The sequence below is a fragment of the Lepus europaeus genome, chromosome 1 (genome assembly GCF_033115175.1).
Source record: "Lepus europaeus isolate LE1 chromosome 1, mLepTim1.pri, whole genome shotgun sequence".
Lineage (NCBI taxonomy): Eukaryota > Metazoa > Chordata > Mammalia > Lagomorpha > Leporidae > Lepus > Lepus europaeus.
This window is the reverse complement of record NC_084827.1, coordinates 172,014,210-172,034,119: the sequence shown is the minus strand read 5'-3', so window position 1 is coordinate 172,034,119 and position 19,910 is coordinate 172,014,210. Positions and strand designations below refer to the sequence as shown.

General features: G+C 43.7%; 1 protein-coding gene across 5 annotated transcripts in view; it reads left to right on the top strand.

The window, feature by feature from the left end:
• COL4A4 (collagen type IV alpha 4 chain) overlaps positions 1 to 19,910 on the top strand; it is a 165,933-nt gene that overhangs the window by 24,633 nt on the left and 121,390 nt on the right. For all 5 annotated transcript variants that reach the window (XM_062192960.1, XM_062192969.1, XM_062192941.1 and 2 more), the window contains 3 exons: positions 1,314 to 1,463; positions 4,268 to 4,310; positions 9,722 to 9,799. In XM_062192960.1, coding sequence (XP_062048944.1) covers positions 1,429 to 1,463; positions 4,268 to 4,310; positions 9,722 to 9,799 — 156 coding nt within the window. In that variant the 5' untranslated portion in view covers positions 1,314 to 1,428. The remainder of the gene's footprint in view (positions 1 to 1,313; positions 1,464 to 4,267; positions 4,311 to 9,721; positions 9,800 to 19,910) is intronic.

Genomic DNA, 19,910 nt, shown 5'->3' with positions numbered 1-19,910 from the left:
GTTTTTCTTCCAAAATAGTAATTTGTTTAATTGAGACTTGCTTCTCCAATATTTAAAAAAATATTTAAAATTATGGATTTAGGGATGAGAAAAGTTGAGGGTATTCAAAGTGACTCAGTAGTTGCTTGATTTTGATACTGTATTGTGGAATCTTGTTTGACTGCTTTAGCATTGAATTAATTTCCCAGACTTTGTCCAGAATGTAAAAATAGCTTGTAACCCCCAACCTTCCTGGTTTCCTTCTTTCTATCCAGTTCTCTTAGGGACACATCCTCCGAGCCAAAATTTTAAGGTGAGATAGTTCAGTTCTTCAAGCCAAGTAAATCTTGGCTAAAACCAAAGAGTTCTTTCAGTCATGTTTAAAAATATTTTTTCTCTTTTTTTATTGTGATAAAATTCTCAAGGTGAGATTCCCCATTTTAACTATTTTAAGTTTTACAACTCACTGGTCTTCAGCATATTTATAATGCTGTGTGGTCATAAACGTTATATAATTCTACAACATATCCAAATTCCCAAAAAGAAACCTTGTGCCCTCTAATTCTTCCCTTCCCTCACCCATGACAACCATGTAGCTATTTTCTGTTTTTAAGGATTTACCTCTTCTGAGCATTTCCTATACATGGTATCATACGACATATGGCTTCTGTCACTCAGCATTGTTTTTAAAACTTTTTTTTTTAAAACTTCATTTCTGTTTATGACTGAATAGTGTTCCATTGTGTGGTTATGTGAACACATGTTTTCAGTTCTCTTGGTTGAGTCCCTAGGTGTGGAAATGTTGGCTTACATGGTAGCTCTATGTCTTGTGGAAGAATTTTCCACAGTGATTACATGACTTTACATAGCAGCATTTTTATACATATTTGTTCTATTTGTGCAAAATGTGTACTCCTATACTAGAAATTTCCTTTTCTAGCTTCACCAAGATTCTTGTGACTAAATTTTAACTTGTATTTTCAAGGGAAAAGTCAACAGAAGAAAAATCCATTTAGCAAAATGAATCAACTATTATATATATATATATATATATATATATATACCATATATAGAATATAATACAAAAATAAGTATAAACTTTATGTTTTTCAAAAGTTTGTGTATGACATGAAAGATTATAGAATATTTCTATTTTTAGGAGTAGAAACTGATATTTTTTGGGTTAACCATCAGTATAGAAAGTTGACATTAAAGAAGACACTAAAGTTCTCTTTTAGAAGTTATTTCCATTACTGTGCATAATCAAAGTGACTGTCTTCAACATTAAGTGCAAACTGTGTTGTAAGAGATGTATTTCTATTTGACACATCCAGACTTTAACCCACAACACTGGAACTCACTACAAGATTCTTCCGGAAGGGACGAGAAGGCTGGCAAGATTTTTAGTGCCGTGTCTTGCCTGTGAGGTCATCAGCACACACAGTGTCAATGAGGTGCTATTCCAGATGCACCTCAGATTCCTGGTGAGTGCCCTCAGTGTTATTGCCTTCATTATTAACTATAAATAATGATATCATTTTATCAATTAATATAATTTAATTATAAAGAATTATTACTATCTAATAAACATTGAACAATTTGCCTAATGTTGGTGTTAGAGGTACAAATTATCTGACTGTTCCATGTGTCAAAAGCTAATTATTCTGGAAATTGTGAACAATACCAGTGATCCTGTGACTCATTTTTATTACTAAACAGGGAGTCTCTCTGCTATCCCCAGAATGCACCCACGTCACCACCTAATGGGCAACAGGCAACACAACCAAAGGCCCCAGATTGTTGCTCTCTTACTGCAGAGGTAGAGATGTGAGAATAGAAGCAGGGGTCAGAGAGAGGGAAAAGGGACTCAGCTGGGCACTGCTGGCTTTGACGATGGAAGGGACCACGAGCCAGCGAGTGCAGGCTACGTCTCCTCTAGAGTATGGAAAAGGCCGGGCATCTGCTTCTGCCCTGCACACTCCATAAGGGACATGATCTGTTTCCGACTTCTGATCTCCAGAACTGTAAGGCAGTAAATTCTTGTTGTTTTAAGCACTGCCTTTGTGTTAGAGCAGCAGTTGGAAACTCATACAAGGTGTGGCTAAATGTCAAGGCCACATGTAACAGAAAAAAAAAAAAAAGGTTTTGAAGACATTGAGCCAGTGCTCAGAGCAGTGCAGAGAGAGAGGAGTGGGAAGGAGACTGCTTATTTCAGAAATGCAATCAAGTCTTACTTATTGGCAGCAGTGTGGGGGAAACTGCAAATTGTGCAGTTTATTCATAGGTGGTTTTTAAAGAAATGGAATGATTTTTTCAAAAAGGATTTATTATCTATCTATTTGAGAGACAGAGGGACAGAAAGAAGTCGAAGTAGAGAGAGAGTGCTCTTCCACCTGCTGGTTCACCCCTCAAAGGCCACAGCGACTGGGTTTGAGCCAGGCTGAAGCCAGGGTCCGGAATTCCATCTGGGTCTATCACAGGGGTAGCAGGGGCCCAAGCATTTGGGCCATCTCCTGCTGCCTTCCCAGGTTCATTGGCAGGGGTCTGGATCAGAAGAAGAGCAGCTGGGACTTGATTCAGCCCTCCGATATGCAGTGTGGTGTTTCAGGTAGTGACTTAACCAGCTGTACCACATCAACAGTGGCAGGAAGAATCAGCAGAAAGGGGTGAAGGGTCGGAGGATTCAAACCCGACCAACGCTGGCACGCTTGGACCACATTGTCCAGCCTTTCTGAGTCAGTTCACTCTTCTGAAAAAAAGTGTTATGCCCACACTTTTATATTATATAGAATTTATATATCTACCTTTATATATATGTATACATGGAGGCCCAAACTATTCTTATAAGCAACACACCCTGGTTCCATATATCCAAAATGACAAGAACTCATTTAACAAGCAGTGGTTGTAAATTCAAATTCACTTTGATTTTTGACAGCTTATTCCCAGAGCTTAACACTTCCTTCATATTTTCTCTTAATTTACTCAGTTACTGTACTGACATGCTAACCTGACCTTTATGGAAATTATCATGAATTCTAATACAGTGACTGAAAAGGAGACTTCGGTGTGCAAGTCAGTGAGTATGGGCTAGACTGCCCCTCCAGTCTCCCATATCTGAGCCAGATCCAAGGCTCTGTAAGCTTTCAGTGTTTACAGAGAAAACAGGAAGGGCAGGAGGGTGGAGAAAGAGGGCTTGCTTAGAACATGTGGATTCAGAGAGAAGCTCCAGGCAGAATAAAGGACCAGGAAAGCCCAGGACTGGACTCCCATTCTCCTACCACCCATAGGGGTGGTGTAGCCTGAAGCTCCAACCATTGCTCTTTAGGGTCAGAAGAGACAATGGATGTGGAAGCTCTTTGACAGATGTAAGCCCCAACAAATGTGGACCAAGGTTTAGTGATTTTTTTTTTAAGATTTATGATGTGTATTTGAAGGGTAGAATGACAGAGATAGGGAGAGATAATGGAGATCTTCCATCAGCTGGTTCACTTCTCAAGTGGCTACAACAGCCAGATCTGGGCCAGGCTGAAGCCAGGAACTGGCAACTCCATCCTGGTTTCCCACATGGGTGGCAGGGACCTAAGTGCTTGGGCCATCTTCTGCTGCCTTCTCAGGCACATTAGCTGGGAGCTGGATTGGAAGTGGAGGAGCTGGGACTTTAACTGGCCCTCTGATATGGGATACTGTCATCACAACCAGAGGCCCCTAATTGTCTTTTTTGATTGAATGTCTCCTTTGTTAAAATTATAATAATGGTTTTTTTTTTATCCCATTCAGGTTTATGCCTCACTTATATGAGCTTGGACTCCAACTCTTCCTTACTACATATTATTTCTTTTCCAGCTTCCAAGCCCAGTTAGTGTTCCTTCCACCCTCCCTCCTTCTACTTGGTCTGCCTTAATGGCATCTGGAAGACATTGGTCTCAGTGGTGTCCCAGAATGAAGCTGTCTTCTTCCATCTTTCCTCTGTTTTTCACTCTGAGAATCATCTGTCTCCCTTCACTATCATCTATCTGGCGTCCCCTTCAGATGTCCCTATGGTTAGAGTATGCTCCTGGTCCACAGTACAGTGGAACCACAATAAAGGTGTTCAAAGAGGAAAGAGAACAAGGAATCCAGGCAAAGAATAACCTTCATCATGTCACCAATGCAAATCAGCAGGTGGCAGCAGCCTATTAGAATTAAAACAAGTTTTCTGGAATTAATTCCTTTTTCTTTTTCTTTTTAGTATGTTCCACATGAAAATGAGAAGTTTAAATTAATCTGAATTTCTGTTTTTTGATAGGTCACTGTTACTTATCCTCTTTTCTATACAACATGTCTATGGGGTAAGTACATAATTAGCTCTTATTGCATGCTCAAAATTCACTTTATTTGAATGCATGATTCTTGTTACACATTTAAACAAGTTACTCTCTAGGATTCAATTTTCTCATCTTTAAATGAAGGATTGGACTAGATGAATTCCCAGTTTAATTTTGTGTTTTATAGTCAAGGCTGCCTGCTAACTTGCCTAGATATTGGAGATTCTCTATCTTATGATTAACATAATCATCTCAGCTTTTTTTTTTTTTTTTTTGAGATGGGCAGGTGGCTACTGGGCCATCTCAAGATTAAGTAAAAAAGTGTAAGATTAAATCTGAAAATTTAAGCTCTGGAGGAAGATAAGCCTAGAACATTCTGTAATAAACCCTCTTTCCTCTGCGTTCTCATTAAAGAGTCTGAGCTATTAAACCCAACGTCAGATGTTCCCGGGAAACCCGTCCTGGGTGGCCTGTAACTCAGGGTGGCCTTGAATCAGCTGCACAAGCCTTTCAGTTACTCCCATGAGCACAGTGCCACTGCCCATAACCCCCAAAACACCCAATCATCACAGGTCTTTCCAAAGCAAATCACATAGAAAAGTACCTTCCATTCTCCTTTTCCTACCAGTGTGACACAGCAGTCAAGGAATGAGGAACCCTTGGTCCTTGGCTCTGCCAATGACCAACCCTAACCTGTCCAAGATGCAAGTTCCTCCTATGACAAGAGGGATGATGAGGCTTTTCCCAACTCTGTTCATCTGCATTGGAGAGTGTCACCTGAAAAAATGAGTACAACGCATGTGACACATGCCTGTGGATTTTTTTCAGTTTCTCTTACTATCTGATTCTTCTAGGTTTTTGTAATATATATTCTTTATTATTAAAATGTCTTCTGAGTTCTTTTTTTTTACATTTTTTATTTTTATTTTTTTTGACAGAGTGGATAGTGTGAGAGAGAGACAGAGAGAAAGGTCTTCCTTTGCCGTTGGTTCACCCTCCAATGGCTGCTGTGGCCAGCGCATTGTACTGATCCGAACCCAGGAGCCAGGCGCTTCTCCTGGTCTCCCTTGCGGGTGCAGGGCCCAAAGACTTGGGCCATCCTCCACTGCCTTCCCGGGCCATAGCAGAGAGCTGGCCTGGAAGAGGGGCAACCGGGATAGAATCCGGTGCCCCAACTGGGACTAGAACCTGGTGTGCCGGCGCCGCAAGGCAGAGGATTAGCCTGTTAAGCCACGGCGCCGGCCAAAATGTCTTCTGAGTTCTAAAATTTACTTCCTTTGTTTCTTTTATTCCATACATGTAAGTGTGATTCCTAAACCAAAGGTTGTTCTTTTTTTTAATTTTTAAATTTTTTTTAAATTTTTTTAATTTTTTGCCAGGCAGTGTTAGACAGTGAGAGAGAGACAGAGAGAGAGGTCTTTCTTCTGTTGGAAGCCAGGAAGCCAGGAGCCAGGTGCTTCTTCCTGGTCTCTCATGCAGGTGCAGGGCCCAAGCACTTGGGCCACCCTCCACTGCCTTCCCGGGCCACAGCAGAGAGCTGGACTGGAAGAGGAGCAACCAGGACTAGTACCCGGTGCCCCAACCGGGTCTAGAACCTGGTGTGCCGGCTCCATTGGTGGAGGATTAGCCTAGTGAGCCACAGCACCGGCCAAAGGTTGTTTTGTCCTAGACCCTCCCACCTGTGAGATCTCACACAAGGAGTGGCTATATTATGTGTAGTTGGGTTTTAAAATTAGATGTAAATTAATATAATATTAATGGAAAGCAAGGTTAGTTTTTCAACTATTTATTTGAGGGGAGAAGAGACAAGAGAACCAGTCTGAGAAAGTTCTAGCTCCCATCTCTAGGTTCACTCCCCAAATGTGTGCAATGGCTGAGTCTGGGCCAGAGCTGAAGCTGGGAGCTGGGAATGCTCTCTGCATCTCCCATGTAGGTGGTAGGGACACAATTACCTGGGCAGTCACTGCTACCTCCCATTGTCTGCATTAGCAGGAAGCTGAGCTGGAGTCAGGTGCAAGAGCCAGGGATTGAACCCAGGGACTTCAATGTGGGAGTCAGGTGTCTTCATCACTGAGCTAAACTTTTATGTTCCTATTGTTCAGAGTTTTAAATGCAAGTATCTATTGATATAGATAAATTACTGAAAGATACATTCCTATATCAGTAGATACTTACATTTAAAACTGATTTATATACAAAGATAAATGTGCAAGAAATTTAATTGCAGGGTAGCTACCTAAATGTCCATCAATAAAATGGGAGAAAAGAGTTAAGAATCTGTGTGTAATGAACAGCTATCTAGACCGCTTTAAAATGATCTTGAAAAATATGATTATGGGAAAACAGCAAAGTACAGTATGATCTACCATTTGGTTAAAATTAACACATTAAAACTCACCAAAAGTGTGTCTGTGCATTCGTGTGTGTGTGTGTGTGTTCAGATGCTTGCATGAGTGACTGCTGCCTAAATATGCTTACTGATGGTCAGACGCAAAATTAAAGAGTGGCTTCTTCTGGAATGAACACAGTACAGAATTGAAAGAGAAAGCTTCATTTCCTGTTTATACTCATTTGTACTATTTATGATAATGTATCTACATTGTTTTTCAAAAAAGAAAATAGAAGTACAAAGGTAGGATAGATTATTAAATTTATAGAAATTAATATCTTCCTTTCTTAACCTTTCAATGCCATTATTTGTGACACCAATACCCCATATCAGAGTGCTGGTTCAAGGCCCAGTTTGAGTCCCTGTTCAAATTTAGGCTAATATACTTCTTTTTTTTTTTTTTTGACAGGCAGAGTGGATAGTAAGAGAGAGAGACAGAGAGAAAAGTCTTCCTTTTGCCATTGGTTCACCCTCCAATGGCCACTGCAGCCGGCGCATCTCGCTGATCCGAAGCCAGGAGCCAGGTGCTTCTCCTGGTCTCCCATGCGGGTGCAGGGCCCAAGAACTTGGGCCATCCTCCACTGCCTTCCCTGGCCATAGCAGAGAGCTGGCCTGGAAGAGGGGCAACTGGGATAGAATCCAGCGCCCCAACCGGGACTAGAACCCGGTGTGCTGGCGCAGCAAGGCAGAGGATTAGCCTGTTAAGCCACGGCGCCAGCCTAGGCCAATATACTTCTAATGGGCTTTCCTGCTAATGTGTCTAAGAAGGTGGTGGATGATGACTAAAGAATTTGGGCTTCTGCCACTCATGTGGGAGATCAGGATGGAATTCCTGCCTCCTGGCTCCTGCTTGGCCCAACTCTGGCTATAGTGGCTATTTGGGGAGTGAACCAGTGAATAGAAGATAGATCGATTCTCTCTCTCTCTGCCTTTCAAATAAATAAATACATATTTTTTTTACATATGAGATAAGTACCTAGTATTTCTTTCTTTTCCTTGAAAAGTAACATGGGGTCTTTAGAGTGCAAGTTATCCTCAGTGAATGTGGTTTCTATTTTGAATGTATAGTTGTTTAAGGCATCGCCCTTAGGTTTTTAATGGGTTTATACAATCTGTTTGGGAAGCATAGTCTTCCTCTATAAATTCAACCCATTCTTTAAATGTGCATCGTGATATGTCAATATAGAAAAACTTTGTAAAGCTTAAAAATCACCTCTTGTGTATTTTTAAATTGGTCCAAGTCAAAAGTTTCTAATTGTTCCTGTTTCTTTATTAGAATCTGCTAGTATATTGTAAACTGATTCTCCCCTGAAATGTAATATTGCTACAAACATCTCTGTGACACTTGGCAATCATAAGTAAAAATAATAACAAACTTGCCTTTTTTATCAAGCCATCTAATCAACTGACCTTTTTCTTTGATTATTTTGATATTTTGGTGAACATGTAGTAATGAATTTCAAGTCTAGCCTTGAATGAACTCAAGTGTTCAGACTAGTTACTTTAAGCGCTTTCCTGTTGTCCTGATATAACCTTGGGCATCAAATTTTGTTTAACCTCATCCAGGTTTTGAACTTAATGTCTCTGTATTCACAGATAAAGTGATACTAAAACTAAAGAGGTATATATTTCTGAAACTTCAAATATATTTCTTAAGTCATTTAATTGCTGGCTCTTGTCAAGGTTCAAATTCTTAAATATTTTAATGACTCATGAGGATTTTGTTTGTAAAGATGTGTTTTTCATTAGTGCTTAAAGATATTTTCTTTTGGATTGTGTTGAGTATATTTGTCCCCTCAAAAGAAGTCTAAATTGTATGTTTGGAAAGAAATATATATGCTAGACAGACTCTTCCCTTCCTTACACACATGCATCATGTGTATGCATATGTACATGTATTTGTATGTTTTGAAATACTTACGTACATAGACATGCATGTATACATATATTTATATGTCTTCCATTAGAACTACAAATATTGATTCAATGTTCGTGTTTTGCCATTATAAATTGTTCTAAAGACTTAGGTTTAAAGCCTTATGTTTAAAAAGATCTGTAAGTAATAGAAATATGTAGTTACTATATAAATGTGTAGGCTGAACTTGGCAAGACTGTGAAGTAGGTAAAGGTTACTTATGATGCCTCTGTATTCCATGCCCTGAGCTCCTAGCACCTGGAGTCACTTCAGCCACCACTTAGGGCTGTAAACTCCCACTTCCTCCCAACCCACAGTCCCAGACTGTGAGTGCATGCTCATTGTTCTTTTCCACTGCAGATGTGTCACAGAGACCCTGTTTGTCCTTAAGGGACCTGTTTATGCAGATACTGAGACTATGCTTCTGTGTTGAAGTGGCTGATGACTGTGAATATGGACAGGATTTGTGAGAGCAGGTTGCTGTTTTGTGCATATGTGTGTGGTGATGATTAAGAATATTGAAAACTTAGCCAGATGTTGGGAGAAGGCCCATAGTATTCAAGTTCTGGAGCTTCCTGGCTGAAAATACATGACAGAAACCACCTTGCAGTATCAGCAAATTGCAGGAAGAACTACTTCTACCTAAAGCCCAAGGCTGTGACTGGGGAACTGTGCTAAGAGTGATGGGTTGAGAGGGAACTACTCTAGTTGGCCCTAGAGGTAAAGAGGGAGGTCTGGGAAAAACGCCAAGCTTATCCTTTGAACTGAACTATACCATGCACTTAGGCTTTGCCTAACTGGATAGTTACACTCTCAGACTGTTCACAATTAAATAAAGTCTTACAAGGAGAGAGAAATTGCACAAGATTCTAGTTAAAGTGGCTTAAGGAGGAATATTTCGCCCCTCCTCCAGGGTCCTCAGTTTTGAAGCTTCTTGCTCATGTGATCAACCCTCCTTACTACAGAGCCACTTTTCTCTATTTAAGTACTAGTCTTTTCTTCCGCAATTCAAAAGTAAAAGTATGTTATGGAATTCCTGTGAATTAGCAAACCAAGAGTGCTTATTTCAGTGTATACATTATGTTCCCAGCTAAGAGATGAGTATACTAAATAAAATGCTTTATTTTCCAGAGTGGAAAGAAATATGCTGCTCCTTGTGGAGGGAGAGATTGCTCTGTCTGCCAGTGCTTTCCTGAAAAGGGGTCTCGGGTAAGTCATGTGAAAACCAACATGGACAGCATACCTGAGCTTTGAACCATTGTGAATATTTAAGCAGTCCCGGCTGGATTCTTTGCATGTTTTGGTACTCGGTAATGTCTGACTTTCACAGTCAAAGTTGGTTGCATTTTGATAAGCAATCTCAGTTATATTAGAGCGTGTGTTGGGCTTAGAAGCTATCAGGGAAGCAGATTCACCCAGTGATCTGTGTGACTCCAGTACTATGAAGTGCCTGTGAAGAGAATCTCCCAGTGTCCCTCAATGCATACTAGGTCAGCATCTTGATAATCCTGTTGCACATCAGCATGTTTCAAGGCTCTGAGAACTATGCAGTGAATGATAAAGAGCACTTGTTAAATTTTGCTCAAAATAGTCTTCCAGACACTTGATCATAAAACACTTGTGGGTAACACTTATTGAAGCCAGTGCAATGGTATGCTAGTCGAAGTGATGCTGCACGAACTGTGTGCTAATTACTGATCAGGGACTGTTCCATGTGCTCAAAACACTGCAGCTCATTGACTTCTCACAACAACCTTGTTGTTGTGCTACCTTTGCAGTGCAAGAGACCAAAGCACAGAGCAGGCAGTGTCTTGCTCTAGTCCACCCAGAACAGTGCTCTTGGTGACTGCTGAACTCTCTGATCTACAAAGCACGAGAACCCTCCTAGTTGCTGTCTATCCAGTCTCTAGAACACTTATGAACATCTCCTGTATGTTCTGTTGGCAGCCCATGGATTCATTTGCACTGAAGTAGTAGATCAAACAGTTCTTTGATTAAAACTACTCCCATGGTCTCATCAGGAACAAGGATGTTTTAAAAGCTTTGGACAATTTTTGAGTTGTCTCATTTGCCAATGACATTTCTGAGTGTCTTCATCCACTCAGGCTGCTCTACCAAAATTCCAGAGACTGAGGAGCTTAAACAACAGAAATTGCTTTCTTGCAGTTGTGGCGGCTGCAAGTCCAAGATCAAGATGCAGGCAGACCCGGTGGCTGGTGGGAACCTGCTTCCTGGTTCACACATGGCCACCTTCTTGTAGCCTCATCTGGCAGAGAGAGAGAGACAGAGACAGAGAGGGGGAGAGGGAGGGAGAGGGAGAGGGAGAGGGAGAGAAAGAAAGAAAGAAAAAGACAGAAAAGACAGACAGAAAGAAAGAAAGACAGGAAGGAAGGAAGGAGGAAAGGAAGAAAGAAAAGGACAGGAAGAAAGAGAGAAGAGAGAAAAGAAAAGAAAACACTCTCTGGGCTATCTTTTATGGAGTCACTCAGTCTCATTTATGAAGACTACTGATAACCTAATTACCTTTCAAAGACCCTATAATCTAGTACTATCCCACTAGGGGTTAGGATTTCAGCATGTGAATTTTGGAGGGGTTGAAGCATTCAGTTGATTACACTGTATCAATTGTACTCGGTAGTCATAGATCACTTCCAGTGGCTGTGCTACTATAGACTGAGTTCAAATTATGTTTAAAAAGCCTTTCTTTTTTGTGAGTTTATTTATTTTCATTGAAATGCAAAAAGAAAATAGTCTTAGTGCATCTAAATTTTAAAATCTTTGAGCTTGGGCACTGCCATCCCCCCTTGCCTCAGGAAGGGGATGGGGGACTGCAGGACAAAGAGGAACAGTGGCTTTGCTGATGCCAGCTTGGTGACTTCTCTGATTTAAATGAAGCTAATGCTGTTTTAGCAGGTGTGCTGTGTGCCTTTACTAACCTCAGCCTTTCTAAATCAGTGGGTCTCAGCTTGGAGTAATGTTGTCTCCCCCCAGGGCCATATGGCAATGTTGAAACATTTTTTGGTTGTCACAGCCAGGTAGAGGGTTTGCTACTGGTGGCCAGGAGGCCAAGGATGCTGCTGCCGACAGTGCCAAGGCTGAGAGGCTCTGCCCTGAGCCCACGTTGGTTCTGTGGGCCAAAGTCATCATTGTTCCCACCTCTCAGCATAGGGACTCTGAACTCCTAAGATTTCTAATTAACGTGCTGGTGCTTGTGGCAAGCCAGGAACAACATCCAGGTGTCTGGCTTCAACTCCGTATTTGCTCCACGATTATGGAAAGATGATTACACTTAGGTTCCAACACCTGGGCTTTTGTGTCACTTTGTGAACTCAGGTGGGCACTCCCACGTGACCAAGCCGCTGTTTTCTCGTGTTTACCCTAAGGGTCCTTTCCTTCTGTTTCTGTGGCTATTAAACAATCACAAGTTTGTGCTTGTGTACAGGCTGCACCTGGCAGGCTCACGGTGCTGCGTTCTCTGTGCTGTGTGTGTGTCCCTGTCCCTGGGTGGTCAGGAAGTCCTGTGTGTACAACCCCAGGGAACCTCTGTTCTTCCTGAGATGGATGTGGGAGCTGTGAAAAGTGCTGCTGATGCTTCCCAGATGAGCATTTGGGAGCGTGGCCCTGTGTATAAGTGGCGGGGCAGTGGGGAGCGGTTGGGAGGTGGACACTCTCAGGTTCTCAGCAGGCAGCCAACCTCCTGACTGCAGGGCCGACTCAAGGTGGCCTGTGGAAATAGGAGCCCACTAAATTCCAGAGGTTTATGGGATCTCCCCAAGGCTGCACAATCTGCTAGCAGCGTAGCCCGGCATTCCTAAGAAGGATGTTATTCCTCTCTCATGGCTTCATGCCCAGTGGGAGGGTGTTCCAGCCTTTATCAAAGCTGCTATGTTGAAAGCAGTTGTTGACCAGCAAGGCCAGCTCTGTTTTTACCACTTCAACTAGAGACAGGAACTAAAGTTTGAAGTGGAGCTGGGGGGTGTCTCAGGCAGAGAACCAAGGGTGGGCTCCCCCCACGCCACAGAATAAAGCTTGGCCTCATCCACAAACTACCAGAGGCCCACTGTCCATCCTCAACTTAGTTGTTCATCCATAGCCACCATGACTGCTCTTCGGTCCTCTGCAACTATACCAGTTGACCACCAGTTGACCACTCACTCTCTTGAAGGTCATCTGAGCATCCCCACCTCTGTTTTTCTGAATGCCTTCCCACTTCCACCCTGCTCTGTCTTTCCTGCCTTGACCAAAGCTCACCTGCAAGACCTCCCTGCCCATCCCAGCCAGTGCTGCCCTCTCCCTCCTGGGGCCCACAAGCTGGTTCTTACCTGGTTCTCGTCTGTTTTCCTTCTACCCAGCCCTGTGGCTTTGGTTGGGTCTGAGTGAGGATGTGCCTGTCTTCTTGATTAGCTGCAAGTCTGCATCCAGACTTGGTCATGGGAACATGTGTATGAGTTTATCCTGACTCTTAACCCATTGTGGACACTCTAGAAATTAAGTTGTCTCCTTTGTTTCTCCCTTTTGGGAACTGGGGTTCACTTTCCTTATTTCTTTGTGAATAATCACAGAGGTGGTATGTAATAGGAAGTTAATACACACATCAGTAAATTAAAATTCAGACTACAGCCTGGACAGGATCTGGGAGCCTGTGCCTGAAGCCAGGCCAACATGCAGAGGATCTGCCGTAGCCAAGAGAATAGGGGAATAGACTTCTCTGGGGGAGTCTCTACCCCTTGTCTTTCTCCCCACATGCTGAACTGAAATCCTGTTATTGAGGGCATAATCTCACATAGTTCAGATTCTCCTGGGAAATTCAGGAGCCAGAAATAAACACTTTCAATAGCAGTTACACATATGACTGTTGCTGCACTCAGACCATATAAGGGCGCAGTGGTTTCCTGGAAAGCGCTTGGGATGAAAATAGGAGAGTGCCCCTTACCCTGCTGAACTTTCTTCAAGTTCAGTAGTACTCTTACCTGGGGAATTAAAGTTTGCATGGGAGGGCTGGTCCTGTCCCTGTCAGCTCTAACATTTCATGGCTGTGACATGGGCATGGATTTTCCCATGTGACACCTACTTAGCTGGTTTCTAAAATGATTTGTGTTTATGCTCCAACATTTCTCCATAGCTCTTCACCATTTTTCTTCAAGGATGTGGCTGGGGTGGCATTGGGTGAGATTTTCTATTCTTTATTGGCTCCAAGGGCGGAAGCTCTGTGTATTTAGTGGTTTCCCTCCTTGCAGGAAAACTCACCTCTTCTGAACAAGAATGAAAACTTCTGCCTTAGTAACTAGCCTGATGATACAGATATTATCTATAGATTTTTTCCATAACAAAATAGATTCATATTCTTTACCATTCAAGGAAATTCAGCATTAGTGAAGTCAGCAGAATGTTGTGATGCAAGAACCTTGCATATAAGGGAGGCCAAATGGCTTAAAACACAAGAATTGTTTGAGTTCTTTTGATTTGACAACCCAAGTCAAACATTTAACAAGTCCCTCTTTTCTCTGGGAATTTTAAATCACTAAAAAAAAATGTAGTTTTGCTGCTATCTCCTTCATGTCTGTGTTTACACCCCTAAGAGCTTTAGTTCCCTGATAAAAGTGGAATTTACTTGGGGAATTTTAATTACTTTGAACATTTTTTGTCATCATTATTTGCACATAAAGTTCTAAACCTCACTGTCTTTGTCACTCTCCCAGCTGTGTTTCAGGACATTGTCTACCTGTAGTTTGCGGAATGGTTCAGAGCAGTAATTCCTGTGTCCCAGAGTTCACACAAGTCAGTTATGTTCCACTCTGGAGAAGCAAGGGCCAATGACAGTTGGAGGTGGGGAAAGTTGGTCTTCTCCAACTCTGCAGTGTTTTGCTTCTGCTTTCCCATCTTTCTTGCCACATCTTCCTCCTGCAGGAACTCCCTGCCTCATTGGTTGTTGTAATAGAATCTTCTGAGGCGCTGGACTGTGCCGCCTCTACAGCACAGTTGGTTGTCTTGAGTGAGGGTTGGCCCAGGATGGGGCCTTTTGCGCTGGCGACTGTAAAGGCAGCAGAATACAGAAGTTTTCTAAAACCTGGTGCCTAGCAATTTCCCTGGGGGGAGTTCTGCTCACCAGTGTGCATGTTACAACTTCAGCTTAGCCTGCTCAAGTGTTCTCTGTCAGGGACAGTGACTGTGATTGTTGAAGGATGGAAAACCTGCGAATGTTAAAGGGATCAATCTTCTGTTGTAGGATTTCCTATGCAGATGCTTGTGGGAGTTTTTCTCAACAGGATTTTGGAGGCCTGGGGTCGGGGGCAGGAGGGAAAGGTCCTTGCCTATTATATTCTACTCTGTGTGGTCTACTAATCATAGTCGCAGAAGTAGCAGCAATAGCTAATAGCTATACTGAAGGATAATTGCTACTGAGCAATGTTGTTCTCTGTGTGCTGACAAATCTCTCATGAAGTCTAGCATTTGTGTATGAGAAAGAACAAGCTTATCTCTGCCTACTACCCTGTAGGATGCATTACGTATTTTCCAAATGGGCCAAGTGTATATGCAAAACTAACATAACAAGGTCTCCTGTGGAAATCCTCTTTGCAGTTTGCGTCTGAATGTAGGTTTCAGCACGTTTTCCCAGATTTCCCAGTGGTCACCCCCTACATCATTAGTGATTTGCAGCAGGGCTTTTGGTCTTCTCATGTGAAGTTCAACTCCATAGCAATAACTGCAGAGCTGAGCAACCCAGTGTGAACCCAGGCCCGGCCAGTGAGGAGCTCAGCAAATGTGTACTTGAGAGGAGCAAGGTCATTACTGATATTGTCCAGGTAGCCTTGTTATTGGTGAGAAACAAGGACTACTGGTACAGGGGACATTCCGGGGGAAGTATTACATATAGGAAAATGGGAAGCAGTGAATGTAAGACACTTCTCTAGTGCAAGGGTAACATCTGGCAAAATTAGTTAAAATGTGGAATTGTAAAAATTTCAGAAAAGAAAGCAAATGTTTTCTTTCAAATATCATTTCCAATAATTTGCCAAGGAATCTACAAGGAAGCAGCTATGTCTCTAACTTGTTTGTTACACAGTCTTTTTTTAAAGATCTATTTGAAATTCAGAGGGAAACACACAGATGGAGAGAGGGAGGGAAAGAGAGAATGAGTGAGAGAAATGGGGAGGGGGGCATAGACATATCTTCCATCCACTGGTTCACTCTTCAAATGGCTACAATAGCCAGAGCTGGGCCAGGCTAAAGCCAGGAGCCTAGAACTCCATCTGGGTCTCCCACATGAGTGGCAGGGGCCCAAGCACTTGGGCCATCATCTGCTGCTTTTCTAGGAACATTGGCAGGGAGCTGGATTGGAAGTGGAGTAACTGGGACCTGAACCAGTGCTCTGACATGGGATGACAGTGTCATAGCATCAGCTTATCTCACTGCACCACAATGCCAGCCCCATAACACAATCTTAATTGCCATTTATAAGTATAACTGTCCATTCATTCAGGGTAACCAGTGAGAGGTAACCCTACCTCTTTCTGTGTGTTTCCCTCTGAATTGGTGAACTTGCCTGTGGCAGGCGTCAGACAAGGCTGTGAGTCTCAGGAATAAAAAAAAGAAAGTCTCTACAGTGCCCAGCAGGGGAGATGAAGCAGATCCACTCTGCAGCTGAGAATTCCAGTGCCCGCATTGTGCCAGGCAGTGTCCTGGGTGCTTGGGTGCATCTGGATACAGAAGAGACAAAGTTCCTTTCTCCTCCCTGAGGTGGGCAATTTGATGCCTTACATGGTTTTACATGGGAGCTTGTGTGTGGAGTTGGTGGCACCAGGGAGCCAAGGGCTGATACCAGAGCCTAGGCCTGATGGGACGTGAGAGTCCCCAGCCACGTCATGGAGAAAGCGAGTTTATTCCTGTGGCTGTCAGAACAGGCTGCTGTATACTTCATGGCTGATGGCAGCAGAGATTTGTTGCATACGTGTTCTAGAGGTCAGAAATCCAAAGGCAAGGTGTTGGCACCATTTGGCTCACTCCTAGGCTCTCAGGGAGCCTCGCCTCTTTGGGCTTCTGCTCTCAGCAATACCCAATGTTCCATGGCTCCTGGCTGTATTCCTCCAGTCTTTGCCTCTGTCTCCACATGGCCGTCTCCCATGTGTGCCTGTGTCAACTCTCCCTCTGCATCCTTCTAACGTGGATACCTGAGTGGCTGTTCAGGGCCCACTGGCTACTCCGGGATGAATACCTCCTCGAAGGTCCTCAGCTTCATCACTTCTTTGCCATCTAAAAGAACAGCTTCAAGCTCCGGGGATTAAGGTGTGCACAGATTTTACTATGGGTGCCTTTCCGCTCCCTACAAGTGTTCTTGTAGAGGACAGCCTCTTCTCAGGCCATGAAGGGGAGCTGGTGTGTTTGAGGGGCTGGAAAGAAACTAGAGGGAAGTTTGATGTAGCAGACCAGGCAGCAAGTGGCATGAGATGCAGCGAAAAAGCAGGCTCAGGTCGTCCGGAATAGTAAGAAATCTTTGAGGGGTTTTGAGAAGGGAAGAAGCAGACTGAAGTTATTAGATCATTTCAGCACGGTTTGGAGAATGTAGCTGGGATAGGTCAGGTAATATCAAGGCAAACCTTTCAGAGGCTGCTATAGACACTGGGATCATGGTGGTTGAGTAAGGCAGTGTGTGTAGAGGTAGGGGAAGTTGTAGGGGTCAGGGATATGTGGGAGGCAGGCTTGATGGGAGACAGAGGGGACTCTTGTTGGGCAGGGCAAGTTAGAGGCATCAGGATGCCCAGGGGGACAGAGAAGTGGCTGTGTGGACAGAGCTGTGTGGTGGCAAAACACACACAGGAGTGATCATGATTACAGCTTTGGCCTTGCAGGATGTGAGATCAGTTGGATATGTGGCTGGAGTTCAGAGAGAGAAGTCTAGGCTAGGGAGAGACGTGGAGGACATGTTTGGCTGTGGATGCAGTTGGCCCCATGCAAAAGGATGAGTTTGCTCAAGAGAGAGTGAAAAGAGGCCAAGACAGCCCTGAAGAACTCTAGGGGGCACCCTCCAACCAGGAGGAGGGGCATACAGAACACACAGGTAAGAGGAAAACGAGGAGAGGCCTAGGAGAGGGGACACCAAGAGAAGTGGTAATGAGGAATGAGAGTCAGCCACGGGGAGCATACCAAGAGCTCCAACAATGTCTCAGTTCTCATAACAGGTGCTTGATGTTGGGCTGATTTTACCACTGTGTCTTTTTTTAAAAAAGATTTATTTAATTTTTTTGAAAGAGTTGCAGAGAGAGGTAGAGATAGAGAGACAGGGCTGGGGGAGAGGTTTACCATCTTCTGGTTCACTTCCCAAAGGGCTGCAATAGCCAGAGCTGAGTTGATCCAAAGTCAGGAGCCAGAAGCCTCCTCTGGGTCTCCCACGTGAGTGCAGAGCCCCAAGGACCCAGGCCATCTTCTGCTGCCCTCACAGGCACATTAGCAGGGAGCTGGATTGAAAGTAGAGCAGCTAGGACTTGAACTGGTGCCCATACGGGATGCTGGCACTTCAGGCTAGGGCTTTAACCCGCTGTGCCACAGCGCTGGCTACACCATTGTGCCTTAAAATGGGAAAACTCTTCATTAACCTGGTTAAAGGGACCATCTTGTTTCTTGGTGGCAAAACCATGTCATCTGGTCTCAGCACAAGTTTCTGTCCACTGCACCAGACTACCTCTTAAAACAGCTCCAAATCTCTGTGTTGGTCTAAACTAAATTGATCAACATATCTCTAGCTACTTGTTAACAAGTGAGGTCAACTTAAGGTACAAGAAAATTTTTTGTGGACTGTCTGCTCCCTGAGTTACATCACTGTTTACTTTTATAACTCTTCCCTTTAGCCAGCAGTCTGCTGTAAGAGGGGAAGACCCTGGGGCACTGACAAAAGCACCCAGGCTGCACAGGGAGACCTTTTGAGTGCTTAAGTAATCCTGCAGTGACATCTAGTGGCTTTTTATTGAACTATAGTAAAGTACTAGAAAGGAGGGAGCATAAAAAAGAAATAAAGGAATCAGAATAATGAAGCATAAAAAATGAGAGATGCATGAGAATAATTCTATTTTGTTAATTTTAACCACAGAAGTTTCTACTTATTAATCGACCCATGGCTACAAGTTTAGAATTTATATGGAGCAAGACAGTGGCCAAGGTGCTGGGCCAGAAAAAAAAGGGAATGAGGATGAATTTCATTCAAAAACACACTAGAAGACTTCACCCTAGCAGACACAAGATAGCAATGAAAAATAGATGCTGTGGGGTCGGGGCTGTGGTGTCGTGGGTAAAGCCGCCATCTGCAGTGCCAGTATCCCATATGGGCGCCAGTTTGAGTCCTGGCTGCTCCACTTCTGATCCCACTCTCTGCTATGGCCTGGGAAAGCAGTGGAAGATAGCCCAAGTCCTTGGGCCCTTGTACCCACATGGGAGACCTGGAAGAAACTCATGGCTCCTGGCTTCAGGGTGGCACAGCTCTGGCTGTTGCGGCCATCTGGGGGGTGAACCAATGGATGGAAGACATCTCTCACTCTCTCTCTCTTTACCTCTGCCTCTGCCTCTCTGTAACTCAGGCTATCAAATAAATAAATAAACCTTTTAAGAAAGCTGCTGTGTCTACCCAGGTGTTAGGTGTTAATCATTTTAGGGTACAAAGGTAGGTTATGAGCAGAGCGAGAGTGGTAAAGTCTAAGGTCGAGAGGGAGGCTGGGAGGAGAAGATAGTTTTAAAAAAGTAGAGAGAGAGCAGACTCAGGGAAGAGTTAGGAGGAAAATGGAAGAAGAAACTCCATGCAAATCAGAGGGACACTGTAGACCCGTGAGGAGGGTGTAGACACGTGCAACTCAGGACCCCAGCAGCTGAGAACCTCCTCACCAGCTTTGGAGAGTCAGGTGAGACCAGATGGCAGCATCCCAAGCCACTGGCAATAAAGATGCAGGAAGAGCCTGGAGGGAATCTGACTTGGAACTCTGTGGAGGATAGTGTACCTGCCAAACTAGAGGAGAAATAAAGAGAGGGACATGTTTTTCTCTCCCTGATCACCCTGAAACAGCATCCTTTAACAAGCCAATAGAGAGTGGGCACCAGTTTTGACATATTTAACAGCTGTGCCAGCCACAAGTCCAGAACCAGCCAAGTGGAGGTAGCTGAATCTGGTGAAGAGAACTGACAGGGGGCTGGGTGGTCGTGACTGTGGGAGGCTTGTGTGCCAGGACTGTGGAAACACTGAGGCTGCATGGTAGGACTCAGGGTGTGGCTGGGACTTTGGGCAGTCAGTGGGAGGCTCCACATGCTCAGGCTCCCTGATTTCCTGGTGAGGGACATTGCT